Here is a 24,540-nt window from a genome sequence, read left to right as displayed (position 1 = left end):
TGCACGACGCGGTTTGGTGTAAGGATCATCCGTGTGTGTGTTCCTGCATTTCTGCGTCCTTGCTGTTGTTACTGCGAGAATAAAAGCATACGGTTTCTAAGTAACCGATTAGCGTACCACTTTACACGAGCCTCGTGTCAACAGTGCACCAAAAATAAAAGGCGAGATGACTCGCTGAATGCTGCAATTAACCACTCGGCAAAGCAAAGCTTAGATGAAAACACAAAGGATAACAATCAAAATCTTTTTTGTTTACAACAGTCGGTGAGCGCCCGATGACACGGAGCACAACATCGGTTATGAGTATGGGAAAATTCCGGTATTTTCAGGAGAAGGACTGTCATACAGCATCGCAGGAGAAACAGAAAGAGGTGAACATTTCGTACACGCGGGACAAATCTTCTGGACAAATAACGTTTTCATCTGTAACGGAACTTCCCGCTTCAGAAACCTAGGCGTGTCAAACAACTCGTTTGAGCCCACCCATTTTTCAAATGATCAGAAATATTGGAACACGTGACTGACGGGTGTGTGTCGTTGTCCAGGTGTTCTTGTTATTGATTTGTTTAAACAATGAATAGCTCAGAGAGTCTATTCTAATTCATAGGAATGACTTGAAATAACGCGATCGCAAAAATGTCATCAATTAAGCCGAATAAGACTGCATTCCGTTAGGACAAAAGTAATTGCACCTTATACAAGGAGGAAGAATTAGTGCGTGTCTAGAGTAGACAGCATGCTCTGATGGCTGAGCTGCTTTAGTTGAGGATTTAGTACTATTTAATAGTAGTAGTTCTCGAGTTAGAACTTTTGCAAGAGAGCACGAAAAAATCGGGAGAGAACGGTAACATTAATTCGAGAGAACGCTCACATTGTTAAGAGGGAAAGCAAACATTATTGCAGGAGAACGCTCACATTGTTACGAGAGAACGCAAACATTGTTACGAGAGAACGCTAACATTTTTGCGAGGGAACGCTAACATTTTTGCGAGGGAACGCTAACATTGTCGCGAGAGAACGCTAACATTGTCGCGAGAGAACACTAACATTGTCGCGAGAGAACGCTAACATTGTCGCGAGAGAACGCTAACGTTGTCGCGAGGGAACGCTAACATTGTCGCGAGAGAACGCTAACATTTTCGCGAGGGAACGTTAACATTTTCGCGAGGGAACGCTAACATTTCGCGAGAGAACACTAACGTTGTCGCGAGGGAACGCTAACGTTGTCGCGAGGGAACGCTAACATTGTCGCGAGAGAACGCTAACATTTTCGCGAGGGAACGTTAACATTTTCGCGAGGGAACGCTAACATTTCGCGAGAGAACACTAACATTGTCGCGAGGGAACGCTAACATTGTCGCGAGAGAACGCTAACATTGTCGCAAGAGAACGCTAACATTGTCGCGAGGGAACGCTAACGTTTTCGCGAGGGAACGCTAACGTTGTCACGAGAGAACGCTAACATTTTCGCGAGAGAACGCTAACATTGTCGCGAGAGAACGCTAACATTTTCGCGAGAGAACGGTAACATTATAGCGAGAGAACGCAAATATTATCGCGAAAACGCAAAACTTGAGTGAACTCAAAAATTAATGTACGAGAGCGCAAAACTGTCGCAGGGGCATACAAAACGATCGAGAGAGAATGCAAAAATGATTGCGGAGGAGCACAATGCCAGAGTGGCTAATCCAGAGAACCAGGAGAATTTCGGGTTGGCAACACAATAAATTTAATGCTAGTGTTATAACTTGTTGCAGCATAGGTTGAGCCACATACTCATACACACACACAACGCTAGCCTGTAGATGCTTCGGGGGTTTCCTCTGGGTACTCCGGTTTCCTCCCACAGTACAAAGTCATGCGTTGTAGGTGCATCGAGTGATTGGCGTTCTGTCAAATTATCCATAGTGTGTGTATGGATTGTGCCCTGATGGGTTGGTACCCCGTCCAGAGCGTCCCCCGCCTCGTGCCCAGGGTTCACTTGGATGGGTTCGAGGCTCCCCGTGTAGGATAAAAGCGCTACAGGAAACGGACGTATGGATGTATCATTTGTGTTGTAGTCGGTTCCTATTGTGCAATACCTTTGTAAATAAATAAATAGTGGAAAGAGTTTGTTGGTCGCTCAGATGACATTCCTGAGCTGAAATTCAACCCCACTCCCAAATTCAGCCTGTGGTGACCTATCGGGTGTTCAGGTGTTCAGTACAAAACAAACCATGCAGAATTATTGATGCAGCTGAATGTGGAACTAAACCACCGGACCGCGCTGTCCTGCTGGAGGGATTTGGAAAGGAGCTGTGGTGGAGTGGTGAGGAAGGCGCACCGCACCGAGGAGGAGTTTCAGGTGAACAATCTGGCAACCCGCCGTGGGCGGACCGGTGAAGAAGTGAGTCGGTCGGTTTTTGACCCGGGAGTGGAGTTTATATGTAGAGTGTGAAGGACGCAGGTTAAGCAGAAGAAGAGGATTATGGTGTCACGGTGCTCGGTGGCGGCGCTGCTGCTGGCGGTGGTGATGCGTCTGAGCCGCGGGGGGGCGTTCACCTGCCCGCCGATCTGCAGCTGCACCGCGGACACACTGAGCTGCACCGCGCAAACCGAGAGGAGAACCCGGGTACCATCCTCCACCACTAGCACCAACCTGTACGTCCACCATCATCACAAATACACACACTGATGCAGAAAGTTTCCAGAAGTTTCAAACTCCCTCGGGTGCCAAAACTTTTGTTTTATTCATGTATTTACTTATTTATGATTCTTTCTTTTCTTTTCTTTTCTTTTTTTTTTGCAGAAGATTAGCGCACCTGCCTTTGAAAGAAGTGCAAAGTGGAACATTTCGAGGTCTCATCAACGTGTCCAGAATGTGAGTCCGGCTTTAAACAGATTTATTTGTATTCATGAGATCAAAGGAATTAATAAATCAGCCTTTATTCATTTATTCATTACCCGAAGGTGGCTTTGTATGTATGTAGTAGCTGTGTTACCAAACATAAATAAATAAATAACTTTAAGGCATAGAAAAAATATTGTGTGAGTTGAAAAAAATATAATAAGGTATATCATGTATAATATATAATATATTAATATTGTGAGTGAAAAATATGTAAGGGTGGGCGATACGTCCAAAATATTATATCACAATATTTCTACATGTAAGGTTTTGCGAACTAACTGCCAACAAAAGAGTAGTGCTGCAATTTTTCATACATCTTTTTTAAAAGGGTAAGAAAGAGAGTGATGATCGTTTTGCGCGACGTCGAAAAATGACAAAGAAACACAGAAAGGAAAAATTAACTGCAACATTTAAATGATTTGAACACCTGACTAACCCCTAAAACGCCAACCGTACATTATCCTAAACAAAACTGTATTATTTATTTTATTTTTTTAAAAACCTACTCTGCACACTTTGCTTTTCTAGAACTCAATTAAAAGATCTTGTACAGTAGCACTACTCGCATTGTTCTCCGCTTGATCTATCGCTTTGCTTGTATTTCCTCATTTTTAAGTCGCTTTGGATAAAAGCGTCCGCTACATGAATAAATGTCAATTTTAGACGTTGAAAACCAGATCGGGTCCTTCTGGAGTTTGTAACTGTTATTTCTAATTTTATGGCAAGGCTGTGCACATCATGTTTACAGATGAGCGCAAAAGTGTTATATACGCGGTACTGTGCAAAAGTGTTTTATATACGCGGTACTGTGCAAAAGTTTTATATACGCGGTACTGTGCAAAAGTTTTATATACGTGGTACTGTGCAAAAGTGTTTTATATACGCGGTACTGTGCAAAAGTTTTATATACGCGGTACTGTGCAAAAGTTTTATATACGCGGTACTGTGCAAAAGTGTTTTATATACGCGGTACTGTGAAAAAGTGTTTTATATACGCGGTACTGTGCAAAAGTGTTTTATATACGCGGTACTGTGCAAAAGTGTTTTATATACGCGGTACTGTGCAAAAGTGTTATATACGCGGTACTGTGCAAAAGTGTTATATACGCGGTACTGTGCAAAAGTGTTTTATATACGCGGTACTGTGCAAAAGTGTTTTATATACGCGGTACTGTGAAAAAGTGTTTTATATACGCGGTACTGTGCAAAAGTGTTATATACGCGGTACTGTGCAAAAGTTTTATATACGCGGTACTGTGCAAAAGTGTTTTATATACGCGGTACTGTGCAAAAGTGTTATATACGCAGTATTTTTTGGACAAAACAGCCGTCGTGTTCTCCGGGGTAAAGAGGAAAAGGACCATCTGAGCTGTTATCGGTGTCAGGTCCAAAATCCAGCGTGTGTCATGGTATGGGGGCGTGTCAGTGCCCATGGTATGGGGGCGTGTCAGTGCCCATGGTAAGGGGGCGTGTCAGTGCCCATGCTTTGGGGGCGTGTCAGTGCCCATGGTATGGGAGCATGTCACTGCACATGGTGTGGGGGCGGGTCAGTGCACGGGCGTGTCACTGCCCATGGTATGGGGGTGTGTCAGTGCCCATGGTATGGGGGCGTGTCAGTGCACATGGTATGGGGGCGTGTCAGTGCACATGGTATGGGGGTGTGTCAGTGCCCATGACATGGGTAACTTACACATCTGTGAGGGCATCATTAATGCAGAAAGATATGTACACGTTTTGGAACAACATATGCTGCCATCCAGAGCAGGACAACGCATTCTGCCCGGATTACAAGCGCATGGTCACGTAAGCAGAGAGTGTGTGTGCTAGCATGGCCTGCTGCAGTTCTCACCTGTCTCCCATTGAGAACATGTGGCGCATTATGAAGCGCAAAATAAGGCGACGAATTCCCCGTACAGTCACTCAGCTGAAGAAATGTGTAATGGATGAATGAGGGAAAATTCCGCTCGGTAAACTTAACCACCTGGTGTCTTCACTCAGCGTTCAAACGCTTAATAAATGTTATTAAAAGAAAAGCTGATGTTACACAGCGGTAAACAGTCGACTGCCCCAACTTTTTCGGAGTGTGTTGCAGTCATCAGATTTGAAATGAGTGTATATTCTCAAGGGGCGCACGGTGGCTTAGCGGTTAGCACGTTCGCCTCACACCTCCAGGGTTGGGGATTCGATTCCCACCATGACCCTGTGTGTGCGGAGTTCGCATGTTCTCCCCGTGCTGCGGGGGTTTCCTCCGGGTACTCCGGTTTCCTCCCCCAGTCCAAAGACATGCATGGTAGGCTGATTGGCGTGTCTAAAGTGTCCGTAGTGTGTGAATGTGTGTGTGATTGTGCCTTGTGGATGGATTGGCACCCTGTCCAGGGTGTTCCCCGCCTTGTGCTTCCTGGGATAGTCTCCAGGTTCCCCGTGACCCTGAAAAGGATAAGCGGTATAGAAGATGGATGGATGGATGGTATATTCTCAAAACTAAATTCAATTCACAAAGTAAAACATCATATAATGTCTTAATAATGTGTTTTCAATATAGTACAGGGTGAACTGAATTTTCAAATGACTCCCAACTTTTTCCAGAATTGTGTGTGTGTGTGTGTGTGTGTGTGTGTGTGTGTGTATACAATCCAGCGTTAATGTTCTTCCAGTTTAAGTTAAGCAAGTCTGGCTCTGGCATTTCCACCGCTGTATATGGTTAACGTGTGGTGACACCCTCTAGGACAAATTGTTTTGTTCAGGACGTCCAAGCCGATAGATAGAGAAGTGCTGAGTCTTACACCAAAACTGCAATTATTTGCTACACTTAAACCCTCGATTTCTTAATCACTGCTCATGATTGGAATCCCGTGTTGAAATCTAACCTGTCTAGCCTGTAATCCGTTTATAGAGGCAGATCTCTGTGTTCTGTGAGTGTTCTCATGGATAAATGGCAAGGTATTGAAATTCTTAAAGACCACTTATAAATGAAATGCATCTTCATCGTGGTGGACGGTGGAACTATTCCAGTACTGCAATATACCAGAGAAAAACACAATAAATTACTGTAAAGCACAGCCAAGTCCTGTGAAACAATGCATGATAAATCCCTGGACAAAATCTACGTATAAAGAAAGAACCTTATTATGGCACCACATCTACTTGGTGGAAAAAACCAAACAAGTTCTCGGGTGACAGGATGAACAAATTAGCTTGTGGAAATAGACCATTTTAGAGATTACCTATACAAATATATATCATCTTTGGTCATTTTTGCTAGTTGTGACAATGGAATCAAGCACGCTTAATAGCTCGTTGTCTATTCGAGTGACAAATCAAACAAATTAGCTTGTGCCTTCACAAACGCTCGGTTCTAAGGACCTAATTTACATTTACATGCAATTAATTAAACGAATAACAAGTTGCTAAACTAAAGTAGAGCTACAATTACTGAACTTTAAATGTTTGTGTTGGGTTTTAGTGCTAATGTGTTGGTTGTTGCTTTATTTCCATGGTTCGTGTGAAGAGTTCGCAGTTAACGACAGATTCGTTAAACAATAACCTTGTCACTGTGTTAATTTTTAAATGATACCCGCGTGTCTAGTTAAGGACAAAACGTTTTGTGTTTCTTTCAACATAGTCAGTTTGTTAGTACATTTAACACGTGGCTTATGTTAAACATTTCCACACGAAGATGTTAAATATAACACCAGAATCCTAACTCCTAATCCAAATTGTTTGTATGCTAATATTCTACTAAAATGCTAAATAAAAAAAATGAACAAACAATTGCAGGAAATTCAGGTGATATTTATTAAAATCTTTTAAAAAAAAAAAAAAAAAAAAAAACATTTGAAAGATGTTTAAGAATAGGAGTTGATGTATCTTCTTATAAATCTCCTTGCCATCTGGGAAGACGTAAAGAACGTTTGGTCTCGACTTAGCTACCGAGCTAGCTAAGTTCCGTTAGCCACTGACTGTCTGCACCTGTTACCCGGCATTAACATTCACCGAATACAAGAAGAAACACAGCTCTAACCCATCTTCCTAATGCTAATTACTACAGCGTGTCTGGTCTTGCTAACTTACCGGTGGTCATTTGGTTTCCTCGCCTCAGGACTCCGACTCCGCAGTCACGATCAAAAGCTCAAAGCGACGAACGTTCACTTTGAGGCGAGTCTAGGTTCGGATGATGACGTCGGCAATGTGATGGAACATTAATTTAACACGTTGTGTTGGTAACTCGTGTGAATTTTGTCTCTTTTTTTTTTTAACACATTTTATTGGATAATTTAACACAACATGTGTTGAAATAATACTAACACAAAACGTGTGTACTGTAGGATATTAACACATCCTTTCTGTGTGGGCACCGATGTCAAAGGGTGACAACGAGCAAGAGTTTCTTTTCACACTTACCATGTTCTAGCAGCTCTATATTTAGAGAAACCGAGTCTAGACGGAGTTGGAGACGTTTTTTCTGCAAATGCTGGAGTCGAAGTACATGGCGCTAGAATATAATGGCGCTCTGCTCTACAGTGCCGAGTATGCCATCTGTGACGGACAATGGTGCGATGGTATTACCGGTGGTATTAGCATGAATTTTAAAGCTTTGGAAGCTGATCTATTTGAGCGGAGTGTACAGGTGACGAGGTGAGAGAGATGACCAGACCGAAGCGCCGCTGCATCATTCACTTTAGGTAGAGATTAAGCGAGGGCTAAATCCCACTGCGTGACTCTCACTAACCCTATCAACATGTGTTTTAGGTCGTATAGGAAACTCCACAGTAAAAATGTTAATGCCAAGTAAGTTTTACTCGAATTTCATTAGGAAATAAAACTTGGACACCAGTGAAGATCACATTAAAATAAATGCGCAAGTCATTCAGCGTGTATTTTTTTTTTTTCTTTCAGCAAAGTGCACTTTTAGCCAAAATACATCTTAACTCAAATGTTTCTTTTACAAACCGTTCCCTCCTCGACACATTATGAAACCATCAGAAGCGCACAGGGCAGATCAAACCTCCGTGTGATCATAAAATAACACTTTAGAGTTACAAAATCTCTTTTCCAAACACATCTGTTGTTTTTATGAGATAGAGTCCGGTGCCAAAGTTTGAGTTCTCCAAGGATTTTCAGCGAGAAGGAAAAGCTGTCCGTATTGTACCGTTTTATTTACAGATTTTACTCTAGTCTTGTTGTCTTGTTGCACTTCTCAGTGCTTATTTACTTGGTGTTGGTTTTGTGTTAGTTGGTGTTCTTCCTCTTTGTCATCTGAAGATGGAAAGAGGGTGATGATGGTCCAAAAAAATCTGATGTGGGTGTATCCTGTAATAAAACAACAATCCAAAACATACAGCAAAATCAGATTGTAAGGATGTTTTTGCCATGACCCTCTTGGCTTTAACGCTGTTGGAGTTAGAACGTGTCTAGAGGAATGTGGGGGCTGAAGTTTCGAACGGAAAAGATCCAGAAGTTCCAGTGATGTTCAGGGGGTGTGAAAGAAGTTGGAAACGGTTATAAAAGCAAAGAGAGGACATACAGATACATACAGATACAGTTGCAAGAAAATGTTTGTGAACTCTTGGGAATTACCAGGGGGTTTTTTTGCACTGATTACTCATAAACTGTGGTCTGATCTTCATCTAAGTCACAATTATAGACGAACACAATTTGACTAAATTAATAACACCTATACAGTAGTAGTTTTCAGTTCTTTATTGCGTATATTGAGTAATCATTCACAGTGCATGCTGGAAGAAAAAAAAAAAGAAGTAAGTGAACCTCTGTGCTAACTGGATTCAGGTGTTTCAGTGAAGGAGATGAGATTGTGGGTTGTACAGGTGCTTCTCCCTTTAAATAAAGATACATAAAGTCTGGTTTCTGACCAATCTGGTTCCTGACACACTCAGTTGATGAGTGTGAGCCATGCCTTGATCTCATCAACTTTCACAGGACCTTAGAAGATGCATTATAGAGATGCACAACGCTGGAAAGGGCTACAAAATCATTTCAAAAGACCTGGGTGTTCATCAAACCACAATGAGACAAATTGCCTACAAATGGAGGAAATTCGGGACTGTTGCTCCTCTCCCTAGGATCACACCGAGAGAATGGGCAATCTGGTGGAAAAAGAACCCACAGGTAATAGGTAATGGCCTGCAGAAGACTCTACAAACTGTGAAAGCCTTTGTTCATGTGTGCACTATCAGCGGGAAAAAAAGAAAAGAAAAAGTGGTGTTAATGGAAGGAGACCAGAAAGGAAACCGCTACTGTCTGGAGAAAAAAAACCCATTGCAGCATGTCTCAAGTTTGTGCAAAAACCGCCTGGATGTTCCATAATGCTTCTGGGAAAATGTTCTGTGGACAGATGAGACCAATTTTAAACTTTTTGGCACAAATGCACAACGGTGTTTGGAGGAAAAATGCACTGCACACTAACACTAAAACCTGATCCCAGCTGTGAAGCATGGTGTATTGTGCATCATGGTTTGGAGCCACTTTGCTGCCTCAGGACCTGGACGCAAATCATTGCAGTAACAATGAATTCAAAACTGCATCAAGACATTTTTACAGGAGAATGTCAGGGCAACAGTCCATGAGCTCAAGCTTAAGTGAACCTCAATATGCTCGATAAAACACTTGTACTACTGTTTGTGTGTTATTAGTTTAGTCAGATTGTGTTTGTCTGTAATTGTTACAGATGAAGATTGGATCAACTTTTATGAATAATCAATGCAAAAACCCTGGTAATTCCATTGGGTTCATAAACTTTTTCTTGCAACTATACATCTTTACATTTACTTTTTGGCCATTTTTTGTTACTTGTTACAATGAAAGAACATCTGTGAAACAATACACATTAAACATTAGCATACAGTAGATCCCTATTAAATATCATTCATGTAGGTCCTTAGTAAGCGTTACTGATGTTGTTTAGTAAGGACCTACATTACAGATGTTTAATAAGGACCTACAATACAGACATTTAATAAGGACTTACTCTACAGACATTTGATAAGGACTTACATAACATATGTTTAATAAGGACTTACGCTACAGATTATTAATAAGGACTTACACTACATATGTTTAATAAGGACCTACACTACAGATGTTTAATAAGGACTTACTCTACAGACATTTGATAAGGACTTACACTACATATGTTTAATAAGGACTTACGCTACAGATGTTTAATAAAGACTTACATTACATATGTTTAATAAGGACCTACATTACAGACGTTTAATAAGGACTTACACTACATGTGTTTAATAAGGACTTACACTACATGTGTTTAATAAGGACTTACACTGCAGATGTTTAATAAGGACTTACACTGCAGATGTTTAATAAGGACTTACACTACAGATGTTTAATAAGGACTTACACTGCAGATGTTTAATAAGGACTTACACTGCAGATGTTTAATAAGGACTTACACTGCAGATGTTTAATAAGGACTTACACTACAGATGTTTAATAAGGACTTACACTGCAGATGTTTAATAAGGACTTACACTACAGATGTTTAATAAGGACTTACACTGCAGATGTTTAATAAGAACTTACATTACACGTGTTTAATAAGGACTTACACTGCAGATGTTTAATAAGGACTTACACTACAGATGTTTAATAAGGACTTACACTGCAGATGTTTAATAAGAACTTACATTACATGTGTTTAATAAGGACTTACACTGCAGATGTTTAATAAGGACTTACACTACAGATGTTTAATAAGGACTTACACTGCAGATGTTTAATAAGAACTTACATTACACGTGTTTAATAAGGACTTACACTGCAGATGTTTAATAAGGACTTCAAGCTTTCCATTTTGAGTTGATGCTGTTGTGTTAATGAACATGCTGTTGCATTTTCATGCTTGTTGTGGTGGTGTTGTTGTTTTGCTTTTGATGAGTTTATCAAAAAAAAAGTGACGTTTATCAAAGTTACATTAAGATCAGATAACATCTTACTTTTATCACCATAAATGAAAAAAAACAGTGCAGATTAATCTCTCACATTTCAGATGCGTAGGCAACAAAGGCGTGAACACGCTGCGTTATGTGCTACTCGTGACGCACGCAAGAAAACACTGCGAAGCCTCTTACTATAATCCCTTCTGTAATGGTTTTAAAATGGAAAAGACAATTATGCCAATTACATTCTCGAAGAGCGGATGGAGCTCCTGCTTCACAGATGAACTAACCCGCTGACATTGTCCTAAACTGATTGTAAGTGGGTCTTGATTAGGAATTAAAAATTGAAAATGGGGTAAAAAGGTTAGCATAAAACTTCAAGGCCATTTTGTGAATATATACTTTTAGAATTTTTAGTGAACCTTAAATTAGATCTCACTCAAAGTAATAACTTTCTAAAGTGTGAAAAAGATATATTTTTTGCAGCATGAAATGAGAAGTAGTAACTAATGAGTAGCTTTGGCAACACGTATTAATAATTCTTTAAATGTGGCATGAAAATGACATACTAAAAGATGTGTATGTATATAATATAATAATGTTTAATATCTGCTGAGATGTCTGTTTCTTCTGCAGTGAAATTTCTCAAAGTGACTCCATCAGAAAAATAAAAGGCGAGGCATTTCTCTCGATCCACAACGTTATCGAAATGTAAGTCGCCCTCCTTAATTACAGTTATCACTTAGAATTACAGACATTTTTGAACAATTATTTAAATATATATTTAGCTGTGATATGCAGTAATTTGTGACTAGTAATCTCTAAATGACTGCATTTATTTTATTTTATTTTATTTTTTACCGTAGCTCAATACTGAACATCATTCACCTGTCAGCTATGGAGAAGGGTGCATTCACAGATCTGCCAAGACTGAGATACCTGTAAGGGAGAAAAAAAAACATAAAAAGTCTGCGTTGTTATAGTGCTAATACGTTATCACGTCACGTCAGCTCCTCTCTCCATTCTGCCTTCGTTTCATTTAGGAGCATCTGCAACACGGGAATAAGGCATTTCCCAGATTTTTCTGGCATCTCCTCACTGGGGCTGGAATTCTTCCTGTGAGTAAACGTGTCCCGGTTTGATTCACAGATTTGCGCTCGTCTTGATTTAAGTGTGTGGCCTTCTGAGTGCACCTGCAAAATTGTAGCATGGGTTTTGGATTTGAGCCCGGCTCATTTAATACACAACATAAAAAGGCATGCTGCGTACGTGTGTGTGTGTGTGTGTGTGTGTGTGTGTGTGTGTGTGTGTGTGTGTGTGTGTGTGTGTGTGTGAGTTTGGACAAACGTATACATGTTGAGTGCGTGAGCGAGTTGTAATTTTGTGTCATTTTTCTCTCTTTTTTTTATTTAAGGGACATGGGAGACAACATTCAGCTGAACAACATCCCAGCCAACGCGTTTCAAGGCATATCCAAGGCGGACATGTACATGTGAGTACACCACACTTTTAGGAAAAGCGTTCTTCGATGTCGACTACGGCTCATAACCTAGAATAAAAAAAAAAACGAAAGAAAACACCCCCTCAATGTGGAATTCCTACTCAGAAAGTCTGGAAGGTCTCGTCAAGCCCGAGTTCAGCACATGAACATGGTCACTCAGGCTGTCAGTAGTAAATAAAATATCACTTCACTCATTTAAATAAGATTTATAGTGGTGTCTACTTTAGATCAATCAACATTCACACGTAAGTTGATTAAATCTATAACACTGAACATACAGTGGATATATATATATATATATATAAAAAAAAAGTCTATACATCCCTGATAAAATGGCAGGGTTTTGTGATGTATATAAAAAAAAAATTAAAAAAAAAGAACGTTAAATCATGTCAGAATTTTTTTTTTTTTTTCCATCCTCAATGTGAAATTACAAAGTATGAAAATTAAGTGGAAAACAATCAGAAACGTTGTAGGGAAAATTAAAAAAGTGTAAATTACCTTGCTGCGTAATTGTGTTTGGGGGGGGAAGGGGTGCAGCAAGTTACTGGGCCACGGAAGAGGTGGGTCTTTAAGATGGCGACAGATTCTGCTGTGTGGATTGATTTTGGACGTTCATTCCACCCACGACTGAGGGGCAGACAGTTTGAAGGTTCTGGAAAAGGGACCTCGTGCCTCGTTGAGTAGGCACTACCAGGTGTCGATCGTTAACTTATCGCAGGTTTCGGGAGGGAACATAAACCTCAAGGTAGGTAGGTGCTGTTCCAGACAAGGTTGTGCCTTGAATTTGATGCGGATGGCTACAGGAAGCCAATGGACGGAGATAAAGACGGGTGTCCGTTTGGGCTGCTTGAAAACGAGGTGTGCTGCTGCATTCTAAATCATCTGCAGGAGTCTGATGGAGCTGGCTGGGAGGCCTGGGAGTCGTGCGTTGCAATGGTCCAGTTTTGAGACCACAAATTATCTTGGTTTAACTTTTTTCATCACAAAAACCTGCCATTTTAACAGGGGTGTGTAGACTTTTTTTTTTTATATCCATTGTACATAAATGCATCATAAACTCATGATCACTAATGTCAGCATTTGTCCGTTGGTTTGGTTGGTCAGCAGATTTTGTGCTGATATGAAAAGAAAGCAGCTCACGTGATACACACTGTAACCATAACAACGGTCTTACCAGTCCTAGCAAGTCTCAGCTACAGTAACTAACCAACCCCAGCTTGTTGTTTATAATACCTGGTGTAATAAAGTAAAGATCGGTGTGCTTGTGTAATTGTCGTACATGTAGTAAAAGTTAAGCATCACAGTGAAGAAACCGTACGTGTATGATACGCTGACACGCTGCGGTGCTGAGCTACATTATTGGAAGATTTAGCACACACCAAGCTTAGAGGCGCTCTTTCACCGATTAGTGCATGTAAAACGGCAGCACCACATTTAATAAACCTGCACACAGAACTCAGATGAACAAACAAACAAAAAAAAAGAACCTTTAATGAGTGTATCTGAGACAATCAGGTCAGTATTTCCGTGTTTATTTACCACTTTTTCTGCATAACTTCTTCAGGAATCTTGTCAGAAATGGATTTACCCAGATCGAATCTCACGCCTTCAACGGGACCAGACTGGAAAAGTTGTACGTATCTCTTATCAGTGTGTAGTAGTTTTACTCGTTCAGACATGTTTACAGAGAGCTTGTCTCCGAGTGAGTGGCAGGATCGTTGTTTGTTTGAAGATTGCAGGATCTGAGTAAGGAACGAAAAGTAAGGAACATATTGTACGAGTAAATAAATGTCAAACGAGACAAAACATTTAATTGTTTTCTTAACCGTTCACACTTTGGCTTCTAGTCCAAATAAACATTCAGTTGTCTGTCAGTGTGTGAGGGTTTTTTCATGCTTATGTATCGTATAATTGGGTTAATGCTTAAATGTTTAAAATGATCCTTGCATGCTGTCAGCATATTACATTAACCGTAGTAATTCAAGCGTTCCACTGTAGGTGGAACAATAATTTATTATTATTATTTTTTTTAAATCACTTTAGGATTATGAAAGACAACTGGCACCTCATTAAAATCCATGATGACGCTTTTGAGGGAGCTGAAGGACCAACGTTGTTGTAAGTAAAACTAACGGTGCATAAAATCGGAATTAATCAAGGGACACACATACGCTGTGTAAATACTGAAATTGTGATATGTTGAACTGAAGCATTTGAATGGACATAAAACCTGTAGGAATGTAGGACAGCGTTATATCTGTTAGCCAAGGCTGTCAAAAAAGCGTTCGAAGGCCAAGCGCAAGCATCGCCCTGAACTCTAACGCTGGTATGAACGAGGCAGGAAGCCAGTCTACAGGGTGAGATTACAGAAAATGAAAATATTTTTAATCCAAAAAAAAAAAAGTATTTACTATTAAGAGATGGTGCAGATCTGACATTCAGTATGAGTATCTGGGATGATATCAGCAAAACAAATCGGATATTACAGCAATATATATATATATAATATATATATATATATAAAGTTGGTTCATGAGAAATTAAGGAGATAAAAGGCATGGAGTTGATTCCAGTTGTTGAATTAGCATTTGGTAGCTGTTCATGGGAACTCTCAATATACGGTCCAGAGACGTGTCGATGCAAGTGAAGGAGGCCATCATTAGGCTGAGAGACCTATCATAGAGACAGCAGAAACTTTAGGAAGGGCCAAATCAACAATTTGGAGCGTTCTTAAAAAGAAGGAACACACTGGCGAGCTCAGCAACACCAAAATACCTGGAAGACCAATGGAAGAGCACTAACGTGGATGATCGCAGAATCCATTCCTTGTTGAAGGAAAAACCCCTTCAGAGTGTCGAGCCAAGTCAAGAACACGCTGGAGGAGGTAGGTGTATCTCTGTCAAAGTCTACAATCAAGAGACGCCTTCACGAGTGCAAATAGAGTGTAAACACAGCAAAACCACCAGTAACACTCAAGAGCAGAAAAGCAAGGTTAGACCTTGCTAGAAAACATGTAATAAATAAATAACATTTAAAAAGTCTGCCCAGTTCTGGAACAAGATTCTTTGGGCAGATGAAATCAAGATTAACTTGTAACAGAATGATGGGAAGAGAAAAGGATGGCGAAAGAAAGGAAGGGTTCATGATCCAAAGCATACCACATCATCTGTCAAACATGGTGGAGGAAATGTCATGGCCTAGACACGGGCATGTACGGCTGCCGATGGAACTGGGTCACTGGGTTGCAGTGAGGTTGCAGGTCATTTTGCATCACACCTTTTGCATCACACCTTTTGCACAGTATCGTGGATGTGGATGTGTGTATATGTGTGTATATATATATATATATATATATAATATGTATTTTTATGTTTGTATAGGGATGTATCATCCACCGCTCTAAAATCGCTCCCTACACGAGGACTGAGAGGGGTGAAGGTTCTCATAGCGCGCTCTACACCTTCCCTAAAGACCCTCCCTCCACTTGATAACCTCGCAGAGCTTCAGGAGGCCGACCTCACCTACCCAAGCCACTGCTGCGCCTTCCACACCTGGAAACGCAACAACAGGTCTGTAGTATTAACAGACAAAAAGTAGTTTCCAATACGTATTGCAATACCTTTTTAAAAATCCTTGTTTCGAGACTTTTCTTACTGTACACACCTTCCCACAAGATTTTTTACCTAGTGAACTAGCATGAGATGGCAGTTTTGATATGGAAAGCAGTTCTGTAAGTCGCCCTAGATAGGGGCGACTGTTAAATCCTGTAAATGTGAAAAGTACCGCTTATTAAAAATGACTGGTGCTGTCACACCTCCAGGGTCGAGGGCTCGGTTCCCTCCGCGGCCCTGTGTGTGCAGAGTTTGCATGTTCTCCCCGTGCTTCGGGGGTTTCCTCTGGGTACTGGGTTTCCTCCCCCCAGTCCAAAGACATGCATTGTAGGCTGATTGGCATGTCCAAAAAGTGTTCCCCACCTTGTACCCCATGCCCCTTGGGATAGACTCCAGGTTCCCCGTGACCCAGTAAGGATAAGCAGTACAGAGAATGGATGGATGGATGGATGGATGATCATCTTCAGTAACCACTTATTTGGAGCCTATCCCAGGTACAGCGGATACAAGGTGGGTATTATTAAGCCCGGCACATTCTGACGCTTTATTCTTTCGTCCCACAGGGAGACCGCTGTATTTGACCGCTTTAAGAACCTGACCATGCTGTGCAACATGGATGACCAAGCAAATAACATGTAAGATATACTTCATTTATTGTCAAGCTGATTGACTGACCAAGTGATCAGTAAAAACCTGTAACATCTGATTGTCTGACATCATCTTCATCACAGGGACCCATCAGGTGACGATCTTAACGACATCAATTTCCACTACCCCGATCTGGAGTTGTGCGCCAGCAGTAGCTCCTTCAAGTGCACCCCGGAACCGGACGCCTTCAACCCTTGCGAGGACTTGCTGGGTCATACCTTCCTGCGTGCCATCACTTGGATCGTCACCGTTTTTGCTCTCGTGGGAAACCTGGCCGTGCTGCTCGTTCTACTCCTGAGCCACCAGAAGCTGAGCGTCTCCCGGTTCCTCATGTGCAACTTGGCCTTCGCGGATCTGTGCATGGGCTTCTATCTGCTGCTTATCGCCGTGGCGGACTATCGCTCGCGTCAAGAGTACTACAACCACGCTACGGATTGGCAGACTGGCATGGGATGTGGGGTAGCTGGGTTCTTGACCGTCTTCGCAAGTGAACTGTCGATCTATACTCTCACCATGATTACCCTAGAGCGCTGGCACACCATCACTCATGCCATGCAGATGAGCAGGAGACTGAGGCTTCGCCACATGGTCACCATGATGGCGATTGGTTGGGGATTTTCCTTTGTAATCGCTCTGCTTCCTGTAGTTGGCGTCAGCAGCTACTCGAAGGTGAGCATCTGCCTTCCAATGGACATTGAAACTCCGGTTTCGCAGGGTTACGTGGTGGCTGTGTTGGTCATAAACGTGGCAGCCTTTTTAATGGTCTGTTCCAGCTACGCCGGGATATACCTAAGCGTGCGCAACCCGAACGTACCGACACGTCACGGACACACGAGGATGGCCAAACGAATGGCGGTGCTCATCTTTACGGACTTCCTGTGCATGGCACCCATCTCGTTCTTCGCCATTTCCGCCGCTTTGCACATGCCTCTCATTTCGGTCTCCCAATCCAAAATCCTGCTCATCCTTTTCTACCCAATCAACTCGCTGTGCAACCCGTTTCTGTACACCATATTCACACGAGCCTTCCGCAGGGACATGTGTCTGCTTTTAAGCCGATGCGGTTGCTGCCATGCTCAAGCGGAGTTCTACAGATCGCAGGGTCTCTTGGGGTTCACCTTGGCTCCCAGGAAGAAGAGAGTGAGGAAACCTCACTCAAAAAATTTTCGAGCATACCACATCAAGCTGCAGGGATGCATCTTCAATAAAGCTGCAACATGAGCGTCACGTTCCAATCGACTGAATGACTGACGGCCAAGCAGCAGTCTGGGAACGCTGTACATACTGTGAATATATCGTACATACTGTGAATGCTCTTTATATATTTTAATTTATTATTCGGATTTGTGTCCTGGACTGTGAAGCCATGTTCTAAACTGGATTTTCCTCTGCAGAAATGAATAATTAAAAATTTATATTTGTGGTTAAGAGTTTGTTTGGAGCAAACATGGGTGTATTTTAGGTTGGACTTGTGACCATTTCCAAGCTCCTTTCCCCATCCGTCGTCGCTTCTTTTAAGCTTTCGGCACTTTAGCGGGTGTTTTCTCACGGATACATTTTGCATTTGAAATGAAGCACCAGATATGAATAATAGGTGAGTCTGGGGAACTTGTAAAAGGGAGACTCATGGAGCATTTAGCTAGCTAGCTTGTATGCCTTTGCAGAACCAACTGAACCTTTACTTGAGATTGTTATGAGAATTGTGCAGCCCTTTATGCTTTTCTCACGTTAGCTTTCTCAAGTAGGTGAAATAAAAGTTAGTTGTACCGAGTCGTAACATTTTGGCCTCAGACTTGTGATTGAACACTGAAAGAGACACCACAAAACTCTAAATCAATCTCAAGACACATGGAGACCTGAACAAATTGCCATTGGTATTAATGAAGCATAATGAGGGAAGAAACAATCCATGACCCTTTTTTTTTTTTTTTTTTTTTTTATAAATTATTCATGGAGATTATAAATTATGCATACTGAAGACCCTGCTGTCAAGTTTGTACTTTAAACCTTTCTTGACCTCCAAAACTGATCTGTCGTCTTGTTGCTTCGTTTAATTGATGGATCCTCCCATCGAAGCACAAAAATAAACGTGTAAAGAACTCACAAAAACGTGTTACCCTTGAGGAAAATTAAATGGTGCTGCGTTGTTGGTTTTTCCCCCCTGAATCTTGATGATTGCATTAATTACTTTGGCACAATTCAACCTAAAAAGGCTCAACATTAGAGGCATTAAACTACAACATTTATATCATCCGAACAGGTAATCGGAGAACGTAATCTTTTAAGACCGGCCTAAAATCGGGACGTGTTTTACAGTCGTCTGGACTCAAAATCGGTCAACTGATTACTTGTAGCAGAGTACAAATATGATTTGTGTCCATGTTTAAGTTTATAAAATGCCACTGAAAGACAACCGTTGCACCAATCTAGCTTTTTACATTATCATTTGTAACGTGGATACTCCAATAAGAAGATGGATGATGCAAGTAATATAACTGGAAATAATACAATCGTATGAAAACGCAAGGACTGACCATGACGCTAGAATTGGTTCCATTCCACTGTAAAATCATATATTAGGCAACACAAAATAAATAAATAAATAAAATAAAAGACACCAGTTGAGTTTTCTCTGCTGTGCATTTAATTTAAACAGTGACAAAAAAAAAAAAAATTTAGAACATCTCGAAGAATTAATGCACTTAAAAATATATGGCAAATATATATTTTTATACAGTCTGGAAATGCAAAAATCACAGATATACATGAAACAAAATTGTGAAAGAATTTTTCTTGAATTAACAACAACAACAAAAAAAAATTACTCAATTAAATAGAATTTCTAAACAAATCCCAAAACAAACCAAGAATATAATGTACACACTGACATAACATCATAAGGTGTTTCGTGTCATGCTTTCCCCCCCCATCTCACCACTCAGCCTCCCCAACAGCTTTGGAGAAAACATACTCCTTACCAGCGTAACACATCACGCCGTCTTTCAGGTAAAACTTCCACCTGTTTTTACTGCGATGAATCTGTAATGACAGCATTGAAACTTCAGGTTATCACTGCTGTAAAGAACGCATGAGTGTTTAGGTTTAACCGTAATGAGGCTCACGGTGGAACTCACCTTATCATACTGACAGACAATAACGTTCTCAGTATCGAAGATCTCAGGTATGTCTTGATCACTTACGTCATCTCCAGAGTTCAGTGGATCCTAGACAGAACAAACGACACGAATAACTAATGCTTATTTACATTCAAGACTGTAGCGGTCATACTCGGTTTACCAGGTCTGAAAGGTACAGAGGCCACACCTCCTTTGCTGGGACTGCCAGCTACAGAGGCCACACCTCCTTTTACAGGGCTGACAGGTACATAGATGCCCAAATTCCTTTAATCCCTACTGCCTCCCAACTTCTGCCACAAAATCTTTTTTTCTCTCTCTCTCTCTTCTTCTCCACTAGGGCCATCATATTTTCTCTGAGATCTTGGGTCAGATCTTGTCTCATATTTACGTTTATAATTTCTTTCATACTAGTCAAAAACATTATAAAAAATTATGTATCTTTTTTTTTTGTTGTTTTTTTTTTAGCTATTCTTTAATAAAACACTTCATCACCCAGGCAACTAAGATTTTTCTCTTGTGGTAATTTTTCCTAATTACATAAATGATATAATTGCTACATGTTAAAGATTAGACGAAGGTTTCGATCTGTTTGGATCAGTTCTGATCTGTCTGGTACACTTGTTTGTTTCTCACCTCTTCCTCGTCCTCCAGCTCAGGCTCATCCCCGTCACTGCTGGAGCTGCCGTTTCCATCGCTGCTTCCTTCGACCCCCTGAAGCGCCTGCAGAGCCTCGGCGTTGATCATGCCCAGGAACTCGTTTTCCCCGACAAGCCCTCGATCCTCCTTTTCCTCCTCCTGATCATCTCCCGCCTCTGAGCTGCTGTCACACGCCCCGTCGAGCTGCGGGATGTCCGTCAACTCGTTGAAGTTATAGTCTCTCAGCAGGTCCATGTCCAGCTGAGGGGAATACGTTAGCGTTTCTATAGTAACAGCTCATGCACTGGGAATTGTATGGCAGACAGTCCACATCATCTAAACCGAGTCATAATAATTAAATAAATAAATAAATAAATAAATAAATAAATACGAGGAATAAAATGCTTTAGGACATTCTGTTATTTGGAAAACTTCAGATCATTGTTCAGTTTCCTATAACAGAATGTCCCTGTTTTGTTTACAGCCCTACCTTAAGTGCACCATCAGGTGTCCTTTCCAAATCAGGCAGAAAATGACTCAGTGTGTCCTCAGCATTAAGCCTGGCTTCTGCTGCCGCTTTAATGGCCCTCTCCACCATCTGTTCCGCCGAGAGACACGACGGAGTGCTCATGTCCAGCGGCTGCGGGCTAAAGTCGATTCCGTCCAGCGTAAACTCATCCAGGTTTGCCGGGGGAGACTCTGAAGGCTGGGGGTTAACAGGAGGCTCGGGAGGGACCCGAGTCTGAATAGGAGGTTCCAGGGGGATCTGAAAATGCTGAAGCACCTGGTGCTGTTTGGGGGTTTGGGGAGCGGGTACGGATTGGGGACACGGAGGTGGAGGAGGCACCTGGGAGGCAGGGAGGTTATGAAGGATACCAGAGGGCAGGTTTCTCTGCTCCACATGTGGCTGGTTGGATTGAGGAGGCATGCGCTGGCAACCCGGAGCCTGAGTTACCATCACAGGAACATTCACTTTGTAGAAGTGGCCTGAAGGTACAGATGTACAGATTTGTCTAAAGGGGTGTGGTTGAAAGAAAAAAATCCTGCAGAGGGCGCTCAGTCCAAAAGAAATGTAGCTTATTGTTTATACTGTACCAGAGCTCACCTGAAGCGGTCTGTAGGGTCACACCTGCAGGGATCTGAACAGGATAAGTGACTCCAGGTGGCAGGGAAAATGTCGTGATAGTGCCGGTGTTGCTCTGGAAATGGGCAAAGGTAATAAAAATCTCAAATTCTCCTACCTGATACTAAACTGGAATGAATGTGTTAAATTCGGCACATTTCATTAATTCAACCTGGTACAATAACACAGAAAATACAGCTGAACATGATGTTAGGCCACGTGTGGTTCATTTGTATTATATGTGTGACTTGTTTTGTTAATGTCACATGTGTCTAACACTGGGCTCCCTCTATAGGGAGAGCGGGGTGCTAAGTGCTAGAAGATTAACTGGAGTGTGTACCAGGCCTCCGGGGGTGCTGCCACCAGCTAACACGGTCTTCGACCATGTGGTGCACCTGAGCATTGTTTGTGTCAAAAACACAGAGACCGCATTAAATACCATCGGATATCGTTTCAGGGTTTTTGTTTGTTTAAAATAAATAACAAAGGAGCGGTATTCAAGTATCATCAGCTTGGACCTGGAATTATTGTGTTGCATGCATCAAACAACCAACACCAGTTACTCCCACAATGGACCTCGTGTTTAAAAGGTGACCTTCAAACTTTTTTTGGCCGAACAAAACGGTTATTTTATCCATAATAGTTCTGTTAACTCTACATATTTAACCAAGTAAAGTGAATAAGAGCACATTTTGTTTCGCAATACTGTTATTTTGATTTGTGTTGCACTGAGAAATTATTATTAACTATTAATTTTCCCAATGTTAAACAAAATTGTGTTAACATCATTTATGTTTAATACATGATGATTTGTGAACTTTGTGAAGTACAGGACAGTTGAAATTGGGTCTGGGGTGGGTTTAAATCAAGTTGTACAGTCTTTTTTCAGACTTTTTTTTTTTTTTTTTTTTTTTAAATAAAAAGGTACAGAAATCCATGGAAAATTAAAATATCCGACTTACAGCTTTCCCTGTGAAATTCTGCTGCCTGGCAGGAAAAACACCAGAAGCTGAGGAAAGCATAAAATATTTTATAGACCATTTTTTTGTCAACAATTAAGTTAGTTATTTATTAAAGAACATGTCATTTTTATCTGTTGAAAGTTGTGGAAAGTTTTTAAATCAAGTTTAGTTCAACACCTTCTGACCAATCAGAATCCAACAGCGCTGTGGTATAAAGTGTTTTTAATAATTATTACAAGTTATTCCAATAATGTAAAGAATATCTGTACGCTGAACTGACCTGTGGATTTCTGTAGCTTTTGGGGATAACTTTCAGGAATCTGCAGGACAAAGTCGGACGGATTGATGTTGTCTTTGGCAAAACCTTCCACGGCTTTCGACTGTAGGACCTTCGACTCCCATAGCTACGAGGAGAAAACAGTATATTTCCTTTATAAGTGCATCAAAGTTTGCTCAATAAGGCATGCAACGTTGGGTTAAAAAAAAAAAACATTATTTTCATCTCAATTTCTATTCTAGGTGATATTACAGTGCAAAATTATGCAATAAGCACATAATTTGTATAACTTCTATAGTCTTAGAAAATAGTTTTATGAAACTCACTAATCCCTAAATATTCCTAAGTAATTTGAACCAAGAGTAAATAATTAAAGAAGAAAGAATTGTTTTCATCCAAGTCTCATTCATGTGTGTAAATAATGTGAAAATCCCCCAAGACACATGATATGGTGATATCATATAATATCAATATATTATTTTTGGAGTGTCATGCATTCCCTGAGATAATAATCGCTCTTTTGTATTTTTGCCCAAGAAGACCAGCAAATGTCAAAAGAGGTGTTGCTATAATTCAGTTTAGTTTACCTTATTCTCCAGGATTTGATTCAGTCTTACCTGCCTGAGTTCATCTAGAACTTTCTCTTCTACTCCTTCATCTATGAACAGCTCTCGGACACTCTCTATCACATCATCAATGATGGACAGGTAGAGTTTAGGCTGGGGAAGGGGGGTCAGGACCATATTTATTTACCATTGATTACATATAAAAGACAACAAATCAGACAGTCAAATTCAGCCAGATGTCTAAAAACTGCAGCACAACAAAAGGCTGCATTCCAGTTTAACTAGGCAACCTGATGTTTCAAACTGCTGTTCGATTCTGAGTCGATTCAACACTTTTCTCCATCCCAAAACTCCGACAAAAGGACAGAAAATTGCGAGCGTTTACGATCAGTGAGTGCAGTATTGTTTAAGTGCAGTCAGTGTGTTTTGAAAACGTGAAAATTTCACCCCGTCAAATCAACTACACAGCCTGGGATTGAAGAATCGACTCTTTTTGGAATCGACTCCTCGTAGCGTCAGCGGGGCACGTCAAATCGCTGGAAATGGTTTATTAAATAAATAACTAAGACGTTTGAACTAGCTTTCTGGTTAACGTGTTTACCTTTTTCGCTAATATCTATCCGTGAGGAAAGTAAACACAAATAATATACAGGTCTATCTATTAGGTATCACTTTGATGGTTCCTGACTTCGATGTAATTGAAGTTACTTACTAGTATGTTTGAATTTGAGAGCATTTTTGATGTCGGTAGCTACTCATTTAGCATCCCAGCTCCTCGTAAATACTCGGTGTGAATTCGATGTATGGGTCAAGGGTTGATTTTGTGAGACTTTACACAGCTGTTGTGCGGAGGACTAATCAGTTCAATTGCATAACGAGGAGCCAAAAATGAGTCGATTCTCGATTACCCGAATGAGAGCTGAATCGGAATTTGTGTGGAAATTGATTCGGTTTAGACTCGTGCGCGGATCATGTAGTCTCCACAATAAAACATTTTATATACATTTCTTATAAATAAAAAATTCAAATAACATATGAATTAAGACATAAAATAGTTTACAATAAAACAACATCTTCGGGTAATAGTTTAAAGACTACCCACAACAGGGAGTTATGTGTTCGGTTAGTTAGCATTAGCTTTCCGCATTACCTCAGTAAATAAAATGGCGGTTAATGTTCAAACGGTAGCATATGATGCTAATACATTTGTCAGGATCACTTGCTATTCACACCAGCAATCAGTATATTATGTATGTTTTTGTTTGTTTGGTTG

General features: G+C 40.9%; 2 protein-coding genes across 2 annotated transcripts; one reads left to right on the top strand and one right to left on the bottom strand.

The window, feature by feature from the left end:
* The first annotated feature begins 1,674 nt into the window (after nucleotides 1-1,674).
* Nucleotides 1,675-18,499, top strand: LOC128604125 (lutropin-choriogonadotropic hormone receptor-like). The gene is made up of 11 exons (XM_053618972.1): nucleotides 1,675-2,640; nucleotides 2,789-2,860; nucleotides 11,440-11,514; nucleotides 11,670-11,744; nucleotides 11,847-11,921; nucleotides 12,218-12,295; nucleotides 13,872-13,940; nucleotides 14,351-14,425; nucleotides 15,688-15,876; nucleotides 16,482-16,553; nucleotides 16,650-18,499. The coding sequence occupies exons 1-11, from the start codon at nucleotides 2,468-2,470 to the stop codon at nucleotides 17,785-17,787; spliced, it is 2,091 nt and encodes a 696-aa protein (XP_053474947.1). The 5' UTR covers nucleotides 1,675-2,467; the 3' UTR covers nucleotides 17,788-18,499.
* gtf2a1l (general transcription factor IIA, 1-like) lies at nucleotides 18,499-24,243 on the bottom strand. The gene is made up of 9 exons (XM_053618977.1): nucleotides 23,980-24,243; nucleotides 23,319-23,420; nucleotides 22,705-22,828; nucleotides 22,425-22,471; nucleotides 21,451-21,538; nucleotides 20,830-21,332; nucleotides 20,337-20,600; nucleotides 19,701-19,790; nucleotides 18,499-19,605 (listed from the first exon to the last, which is right to left on the bottom strand). The coding sequence occupies exons 1-9, from the start codon at nucleotides 24,001-24,003 to the stop codon at nucleotides 19,498-19,500; spliced, it is 1,350 nt and encodes a 449-aa protein (XP_053474952.1). The 5' UTR covers nucleotides 24,004-24,243; the 3' UTR covers nucleotides 18,499-19,497.
* Nucleotides 24,244-24,540: the final 297 nt, after the last annotated feature.

Source organism: Ictalurus furcatus, chromosome 29 (genome assembly GCF_023375685.1).
Source record: "Ictalurus furcatus strain D&B chromosome 29, Billie_1.0, whole genome shotgun sequence".
NCBI lineage: Eukaryota > Metazoa > Chordata > Actinopteri > Siluriformes > Ictaluridae > Ictalurus > Ictalurus furcatus.
This window is presented reverse-complemented; position numbering and strand designations above follow the sequence as displayed.

Excerpts from the sequence above, each read along its gene's own strand:
- LOC128604125 (XM_053618972.1), top strand. The coding sequence starts at position 2,468 with ATGGTGTCACGGTGCTCGGTGGCGGCGCTGCTGCTGGCGGTGGTGATG. Across the intron at positions 11,515-11,669 it reads ATCCACAACGTTATCGAAAT|CTCAATACTGAACATCATTC; the intron begins GTAAGTCGCCCT and ends TTTTTACCGTAG. Across the intron at positions 15,877-16,481 it reads ACCTGGAAACGCAACAACAG|GGAGACCGCTGTATTTGACC; the intron begins GTCTGTAGTATT and ends TTCGTCCCACAG.
- gtf2a1l (XM_053618977.1), bottom strand. The coding sequence starts at position 24,003 with ATGCTCTCAAATTCAAACATACTA. Across the intron at positions 21,539-22,424 it reads AGAATTTCACAGGGAAAGCT|AGCAACACCGGCACTATCAC; the intron begins GTAAGTCGGATA and ends GCCCATTTCCAG. Across the intron at positions 19,791-20,336 it reads AGCTGGAGGACGAGGAAGAG|GATCCACTGAACTCTGGAGA; the intron begins GTGAGAAACAAA and ends TGTTCTGTCTAG.